At 32.5% G+C, this 9455-nt stretch overlaps 1 protein-coding gene across 1 annotated transcript; it reads right to left on the bottom strand.

Annotated features, from left to right (window-relative positions):
• Positions 1-441: 441 nt before the first annotated feature.
• LOC132757107 (uncharacterized) lies at positions 442-1903 on the bottom strand. The gene has a single exon (XM_060748295.1). The coding sequence runs from the start codon at positions 1801-1803 to the stop codon at positions 442-444; it is 1362 nt and encodes a 453-aa protein (XP_060604278.1). The 5' UTR covers positions 1804-1903.
• Between the last annotated feature and the right edge of the window lie 7552 nt (positions 1904-9455).

The following is a 9455-nucleotide window of genomic DNA, read 5'->3' as shown; positions in this document are numbered from 1 at the left end:
ACTGGAATAAATGATATGTTTTTATATACATGTACATGTATATATATTGTCAGAAAAATATCTTCTTCAGCATTGTACATATACACATAAGTCTTGATCGGATCAAATAACTATAATGTTGGATTTTTTTCCCTTTTATCTCTGTTTGCAGGTTACATTTCTTAAGATACCGGTATTTGGTTTAATATTTACCAAATTTGAAGAGCAAAGTTAAGTCATGCTATTTTTAATTACCTTAATATAAAATAGCCCTTCTCACTAATATTGCTTTAACTATCATAGCCTCATAATTATTTAACATTTTTTCATCTATTTCTGACAAAAAAATCAGACAAAAATGTTAAAATAGTATAACTAGCGTTAGATCACCAACTACAATGTTATCGTCAGAATCAACGTAATCATCACGTTATCATAATCATCATAATCATCATTTCTTTCTTATTTCTGATGAACCACTTCACACACTTTCAGTGTGTCATTTTTACAACCGATGTACATTTTATCACCTTTATCATATTTACATATACTTTCCGGATATTCTATATTATCTAGAACACTAAATCCTGTCTTGAAATCTTCAGAAATTCTGTATACTGTATTGTTAACACAGCAGCAGACAAGAAGTGATCCATCCTCTAGACGAAGTATCCCAGAAGGTGATTTGATTTTCTCGTCTTTGTAAATACTTGATACATTTCCATTATTTGTGAGGCGTACAATGTTACCATTACTAAAGTCACTTACATACACATATTTAGAGTCTGAACTTACAGCAATACCAGATGGAACAGTCATCTGAATGTTAGCCGTATTCAGTTGAATTTCTGTCTGTACTGTACCATTAAGATCTAATACTAACACACTGTGTGGATGCCAACAAACAACATACAGCTTTCCTTGGTTATATGTGACATTATAACATTGTCTATCAAATTGAACAGTACGAACTAGAGATAGGTCATTATCAGTCTTGAAAATTTGAACTGCTTTCATTGTTATCATCGCAACAGCTACTTCATCTTGAGACATAAGACAAACGCCACGTGGGCCTCCCGGTTCCTGTCTTTCTTTTATCAAACGGTCATTGTTGATATCAAACAGTTTAAGTTTGTTGTTAAATTCATCTGCTAGTAAAACTTTATTTGGTTGAATAAATGAGCATCCTACAATAGAGCATTTCTCTTCATCTGATAAAGTTCTTATTTTAATGTCCCTTAAATGCTGCAAGGAGCTTAAAGAACGAGTCTTTGTCTCTAATGTTCCCAATAAAGTTTTCTTAAATAATACATTTTCTATATCTTCGTTCCGTTTGAAGGTGTATGTTGTTTTAAGTTTTCTTATTTCTGTTAAAACTTTAGTGCTCTTTTCATCATTGGCTAGAGATTTAGCTTTCTTTACAGCTATGAATAGTTCCCTTTCCTTCCCGGAAGTCTTGTTGTCTTTTAGACCAGCTTGAAGTTGTTTCATTTCTGACGAAACTTTACTGCATTCTTCATGCGCTGTCTTTAATGCTCTTTTGTTTGATTCTTTTATTTGTTTTGCATTTTCAACAACTTTAGTTTTCATATCTTTTATACGATTGATGATTCGGTACTCAAAGTCGTCAATATCTTTAAGCGCTTGAGTTAAACAACCATCTGCTTCCGTAGTTTTGTCAGAAATTTCTCTTTCCAAATTCTCTGCTGCTTGTAACTTTAACTCCAGCATTTTTAACGTGTCATCGTACTCTTTACTGTCAGCTATACCTTTACACGTGTCGGGGATATAATCAAGATCACATGTTCTATGCTTAAGAACCATACAATCATGACATCCTAGTTCTTTGTGTCTAGAACAGAAAAACTTGACAATTTCGGTGTTATGAAATGGGCATTTATCATCTAATAAAGATGTATTTGTAGCGTCGGATCGTTCGTGTAATTTATGATGTTTTGAGGCCTTTGTTTTTCTATGAGAAAGAAAAAACACGAGCTGCATAAATATTCCTGGCAATCTTCACAATATCCTCGTGCTTTAACATTTTGACCATCAGTTTTACACGGATCACAAACATGATTTTCATCACTATCAAACCAAACCTTTGATTGGCGTCACTGCTTTTCTTCCAGAAACCGCCATACTGACGAACTTTACACATGAGAAAATAATTCATGTTTATAATTGTTTCTTGTTTTCGATTTTATAAACCTAAATATAATCTTTTATAATCTCTAAATATATTTTTATTTTCCTGCTTATATTGGCCTGCTTTATGAGCATAATATATATTAAAGTTATCCGTTAAAAATATAACATGAAACACTTTTTATATTCTTCTTCAAATTGTTAGTGAAATAAAAAGTAAAGTCGCAATTTTCGAAAAATGAAGATTAGCAAATTAACTTCCTCTTGTGGGGTATTTCGTCTTCACTGGAGCATGAAATATTGTAAGGCGTATAGATAAAGTGTTGTGGGTATTTGCTTTATCAGCACATTTATATTAAAAGATTTACTATTGAAATATTGAATAGAATAATTGCTAAACTTATACAAATAAAATATTGTAAATTAAATCTTCTAAAGCACATTTATACATATTGTGAAACAAAAGAGAAAGACTATAAAGTTTAGTATTGATTTATTGAATACAATGGTTGTTAAACTTACACAAAGGGTTTGTTCTGCTTTATTCTAAAAACAGATATTCAAATACAACGTACATGTAAAAATTGCTAAATTTTAAAGTTGAACAGTTAAATACAGTTGCATTGAAGTTACATGTGCACCATGAGGAAAAAGTTGATCAATTTAATTAATGCAGGGGAGATTACACCATAAAAATTGTTTCACACAGTTATGTATATTGATTTTAAGAAACTTGCGGAAACGATAAATGAGACTTCGCACAGTGTCTGTTACAGTCGAGGGAAGTGCTTTCTGTGTAGAGTGTATTCCTTTCTTCATGCACTTTATTTGCAGAATATCCGTACAGTATTAATCGAGACTGTTTTTGCAAAATACAAAAGCACTGAATTGACCCGGTAGTGCGGAGACCGGATTTAGAATTGTCTGATGCATTTTGATAAATATATAAACTATATCACACCCTATAAAATGTAACCAATGAACATTCCCGGGTATAAAATATAAAATCAACACTGTACCCCATCTAGCCTCGTTTTCATTTCGTTTTTATAGGCCAAAAAACCCAAAACATATCAAATACATACCTGTATAATATTCGAAGCAATATAAGGGGGCAGGGGACCTAAAAATGAAAAATTTTGTATTTCAGTGTGACCAGAAACACAATTCCAAATATTTCAAAATCTGTTAAAAGACAGTGTCTGACACAGTTGAGGGGAGTGCTTCCTGTGTAGGGTTTTTTAGGCACTTTATTTGCAGAAAAAAAGTTTAGTAACATTATTATAGAAATTATCCTTAATCGAGACTATTTTTTGCAAAATACAAAAGCACTGAATTGACCCGGTAGTGCGGAGACCGGATTTAGAATTGTCTGATTCATTTTGATAAATATATAAACTATATCACAACTTATAAAATCTAACCAATGAACATTCCCGGGTATAAAATATCAAATCAACACTGTACCCCATCTTGCCTCGTTTTTATTTCGATTTTATAGGCCAAAAACACATATCAAATACATACATGCGTAATTATATTCGAAGAAACTCTGCCTGTCGTCTTAAGTTACTTTGTACGGGTTATCTTTCTTACATATTCGAGATCATCTATGTTTCGGCCCTTTCCGGCAGTGTTCGGATAAAGGCCGTGAACACAATAGTATGAATAAAGAGAACGGATCCGGTATTTCGTAACCTACGCTAAGAAACAAATAGTAATTAATGTTCTGAGCTGTTGACCAATGTTTTTTTACCAATATATCAAGTAAAAATGTGCCTAAAATTAACAAATTCAAATGAATGTAAACAATACATTATTTCTATACTTATTATAACGGTTGTAGAACCGAAAGTACAAATGCCATCCTGTTTACATTAAGTCGGATTTGTTAAAAATTGTACATCAATGGGCATATCTAAATTAAAAATGGTTGTCAGACATATTTTCAATCGCAATTGTTCCAAGAAAGGCTATATTATCCTTAATGTCAACCAATGAAAACGCTGTATTTCTTAAAAATTGTTTCGTTAATTTTCATAGAAGAACAAAAGTCGATACTATTTCGAATACCGTTCATAGTCGACTTCTAGTTTTCATAGTGCTTCATCGAACCGCGTTTGTAAAAATAGTCATTTGCATAAATTTACACATGCGCTTTCGTGTGCCGCTTTTGAATATTAATTTATTAAAAATGACGTCAAAAGTCATACCTACATTAATTTTGCATTTATTGATAAAGGATATACATGCAGTTCAGATTTAAATCCACGTCTTGGCGAAAAAGATACTGCACGTGTATAAGTAACAAGAAAAATATTACATACATTCGTATGTAATATAAGGACGATTGCATACTAACTTCTGTACTTCTGTGAAGTTTTTTATGCTTGTTGCATGAAAGGTGTAATGTAAAATGAACAAACATATCATCAGATACTTTACATTTTTAAACAATAACATGGAATGTAATAAATGGAATACTAATAGATCTATTAAAATTGCCTGCCTTCAGATGAGAAAAATGATTTCAAGGAAATAAGATATAAAAAACAACCATGCACGCACGACAAATTTACAGCTCTAAAACACAAAATTACACATCTTCCACTGAACAGAATATATTAAAATTGTGCACAGATTTGAGACATGATTATTTATTTACAAAAAAAAACATTATAATTTGTTATCAATTGATCCAATAAAACCCCCAGGATAGTGTTTTGTAAATATTAATTACAAATAAAAATTAAAAGGTATTTCCTATCCTATACTACGCGCTATTTATAATTTCCGCGCTAAGTCGTGGTGGTGCTTGGGATAATCACGTGATAGTGTAACGGCAGCCATCTTACGATACGAAAATGCCTGGCCCTTACTCGGACAGTTTCTTCTGCCGAAAATATAGTATCAAATTAACACTTGCAATTCAAAGTTTGTTTGCTACATATGGAATATCGTTTTACTATTTTCAAACTTTTTTTCTGCCCAACTATGTTGATGATATTGATTGGCTGAAACCAACACGTGATCAGTGCACATCAAGGTGTGAACTGATTTCATTTTCATTAAAATTATGCCTTTAATCGGACATATAACAATTTCAAATACAAATAATTTTATTAAACAATCAAAGGAGGATTTAAGATTATAAATATCATTGCAAAGTAATAAATGCATACAAATTGTAAATTTGTGTACGGCAACTAACCCCCTAAACAAAACATAATAGACTCAACCGAAACACTGTTTGCTTCTTTATCTAACTTTGTAGTTGCATGACCATGATTTGCACTAAACCTATTGTAAAAATAATACTATGACCACAGCAGATTTCGTACAGAAAACCAATTAAAAATGTCAATTTAAATTTTTTGTTACGAATGTAGGAAAAGGTTTAAATTAATTTGTAATTAAGAGGAAAGTTACTCACGTGTGTCTTTTCACATTTTTTTTTTCGGTAGACGGAAAGTGAGAGTAGAATAACGTTTTCGTGACCTCGTGTTAAGACATTCATGTACAAGTTTGCTTCTTTAAAAAGAACTTCTTATAAGTCGAATGGAATCTGAAAACAAAAGCAACATATATCGGCTATTTTTGTCAATCTCTCATATTAGAAATATACGGCGAGGTGTTCCGAAGTGAAAGAAGCAGCAAAATTTCAATACACGGTTTATTAGGTGGTCATAAAATAGTCCTTGGCGATATTGTTACGAAATTACTCTGTTTTAACAGAAATCTGTCTTAACACGTTTCCGCATTAAGAATTATATGCGTCCAAGTGAAAGCATGATGATAAAATCAATTAAAATAAGATTATTCATCATACCTATATACTAGCAACAGTCTTAAAGAAAATTAAACACTTAAACTACAACAACTCAACTCAACTACAACCACTCTTCAACTCCAATGAACAATGTAGCTATCGTGATTAATGTGCAAAAGTGGACTGGCGCGCGACCCACTTGCGGAAACCAGTCTGTACGATTCCTTGCACGACATGAATGCTGCGCGTGCTGAAATGCCTTAACAGCGTTCAAATGTGGCTTACAAGAATAAGTACAAAAATACATAAACATACATGTTTATTCAATAGCGTAACATTTGTTACATCAATACAACATGAGTTGTTGAAAAAGGATTGGTCCGAATAAAGCTTATAATATATTTATAATTTTCAGTATTCTAGCTCCACGTTAAAACCAAATCAGCGATGAACTTGTTTTTGATTCAAAATTGAAATATGACCGTTTGCGTGTTTTGATTTTGCAGTCATTTGTCGTAAAAAAGTCATTTCAATTTTGCATAAAACAACAGTGCAATTTTAGTGCAGCAAAAACTTGCAAATAGTAAATATATTTGTACCTTTTTATTGTTAAATACAAGATTGATACACTAACTTTTAATTAACTATTCTTTGTCAACAACAGAAAAACAAACTGAGAAAATCCCTTTTATATAGCTCAACATTTCAACCAAGAACATGCAACCTGTATATAGACAAAGCAATATAAAATCTTGATATTTTTTTCTAAAAATAGTACTTTAAGTTTGCGACCTTTTGTTGCGCAACTCTGCCAGCGTGTCTGAGGAATGATCATACCTAAAAATAACTGAGCTGTGCCAATGACCCGGACTGTTAATGACCCAATTGTTTTACAACGAAATGAGTAAAAAAATGTTGGCCAGATATACTATCCTAAAAACAATAAGTACTTCTTTTCAAATTTCACAGTATTATAGCTAGTATAAATGTTCACTGTCACTTATTTTCGAATTTGCTGTTCTCAAAACAATTAACAATTTACTACAGTCGGTCTTAATCTTTCGTTTAAATAAAGTCGTATAATGAAGTGAAGCTTGCGCATAACAATGTTTGTTGGCGCGACGCCCTTATGGAATGAAAAAGGGCAATTGCAACTTCTCGAGCATTTTCGTCGGACATAATAGCCGAACATTCCGATTGGTATAAGTGTTTGATTATCAAAAATGAAATGTCGCGATATGTAAAATGAATTGCGAACTGGATAATTTTGCAATGTAAATACATTTAAATGAAATTATCTAATCCGTCAATTAATCGCGCTCTTCGGTATTTTCATTAATCATTTTGTAGTACACAGTGGGTTATTATGTGTGTTATTGCTTTACCTATAAATAGAATGATGACCTGAACATTGTGAAAGTCCGAAAATCTATTTATAGAAGAAGTTTAAGTTTACCGAAACGGTCATTCGTCTCGCAACGAACTGGGGAATTATGCAGGAAATGAATGCAAACATATTAAAACAATTAATTGCAATCTTTAAGTAGGCAATTTCCCTCATTATAGTAACCAAGGCTGGCTTAAAAATATCGGGGAATGAGATGGGGATGATAAATCAAGTATACCTGATGTTCTTGAAATATACTTAGTGTTTAAACAACAAGCATGCTGAAAGTGGAGAATTCGTTTTATAACTGCCCTTTTTTGTCTTGTAAAACATATTTTCCAATCAAAATTATCCTTCAGGGCCGAATATCACTATTAAATTTACAATTTATTTCTCAGACTTAAAGTTTGCCTGTTCAAACAGAATTAAACTCACCCAATATCATAACGAAATACAGTCCAATATATGAGAAACTTGCTATATAGATACTTTGTTGACAAGGCTCTTGCCAGTGGCTAGAAAATACTTGACTTACATTTAACAAACCATTTTATTGCAGACGACTTCGATCGGGACAACATTGAGGTGACATTTATGATAGAGGAAACAAGATCGACGGTGATGTCAGATCCTGGCGTTTCAAATATCTTGCTGAGTATAATTATTCAATTTTCTAGTTTGCTTTCTAGAACGCCTTTAGTTTGGGTGCCCTCCAATAACACAACGCTATTGATATCCTTTTTCATCATAATTATAAATCGCCCCAGCATTACCTCCATGTCAGGCATTTAGTTTTGATAAAAATATTTACTTCTTGGTAACTTTTTTACTAAACTGTCTTGTAGACACAAATGTTCTATAGTTATTGCTCAAACAAACTTCCTTCGTTTAAAACAAATCTTTCAGAAATTTCTTGTTTGTTTAAGCTCCTGGTCCAAGTATAGAAGTTGTTCTCACGATGAAGAAGGTTTCCTCACTGGCTTTGGTGTAACTCATTATCAGACATGTTCAAACTCTTTCGGCAATATTCTTTAATCAATCTTCACACGTACATTGTCGTCATTCGTGATTTAACTGTCATCTTAAGCGTATTGTCTATTTATATTGTTGTATAAACCCAAATAAAGAATTTTTTTTAAATAATTTGTCTGGTTGTGCTTACGCTGTTCAATAAGCAGAGTTTACGTTGTTCAATAAGTTGTGTTTACGTTGTGCTCAATAACTTTGGCTGCTGTTAATAGAGCTAGTACTCAATATTAGTATACAGTTATTTCATATGTGATTTGGGAACAGTCAAAATGTTGGCCCGAGGTGGAGGGGGTAGTGTTTTGAACTGTTGCCCAAGGCCGTAGGCCGAGGGAAACAGTTCAAAACACTATCCCTGACACCGAGGGACAACTGTTTGACTGTTCCAAAATCACATATGAAATAACTGTTTTATTACCTGATCAATTAGTGTTTTAACAGTACTTGCAGAAGAAAAAAGGAACAAGAAAATAGTTTTGCACATAATTTAATAATAAAACTTAATACTTTAAGTATGTCAAGTCACATCTGGTTAATGATCACGAATGATGGACGCTTCAAGTAGGAATCCTCTATGACGTCAATGACGTCAGAGCACGGGAGGGAAACAGTCAAAACTATTGACCGGTCAACAGTTCGCGAACGTTGACGTTCATAGAATTTCAGAAAACAGTTAAAAATACCAAATTACATTTATATAAGGTATCAGGTAATAATAGCAATTATCAAAGACAGATTTTTACGCAATAATGTCAGTCAACAAGAGATATGATCCCAGCATTATCAAGGTCATGGTGTTAAACAAAATCATTTTGAGATAAATCATCACTTCTTTTTTTATTCATAAACACATAGAGGTAATGTTGTTTGTAGCGCCGATATATGTCCAAACGTCGAAAAATGTCCAAACGACGATAAATGTCCAAAAATTGACGATAAATGTCTCAATCGCCGATAAATGTCCAAAACCCCTTTAACGATAAATGTCCAAAAATTAACGAAAAATGTCGCAACAAATTAGGTGCTCATAAATGTCCAAATCGGTTAACGATAAATGTCTCAACTTTTCATATGTTAATTTGTAATTTATTGTATTGGATACTGTAACAGTCTATCCAACTAACCCGTGATTTTACCCTCTGGTTT

Source organism: Ruditapes philippinarum, unplaced genomic scaffold (genome assembly GCF_026571515.1).
Source record: "Ruditapes philippinarum isolate M1 unplaced genomic scaffold, ASM2657151v2 ctg7509_1_1_1_1, whole genome shotgun sequence".
NCBI classification, from domain to species: Eukaryota; Metazoa; Mollusca; class Bivalvia; order Venerida; family Veneridae; genus Ruditapes; species Ruditapes philippinarum.
The sequence above is the reverse complement of the archived record's forward strand: the minus strand, read 5'-3'. Positions and strand labels throughout refer to the sequence as shown.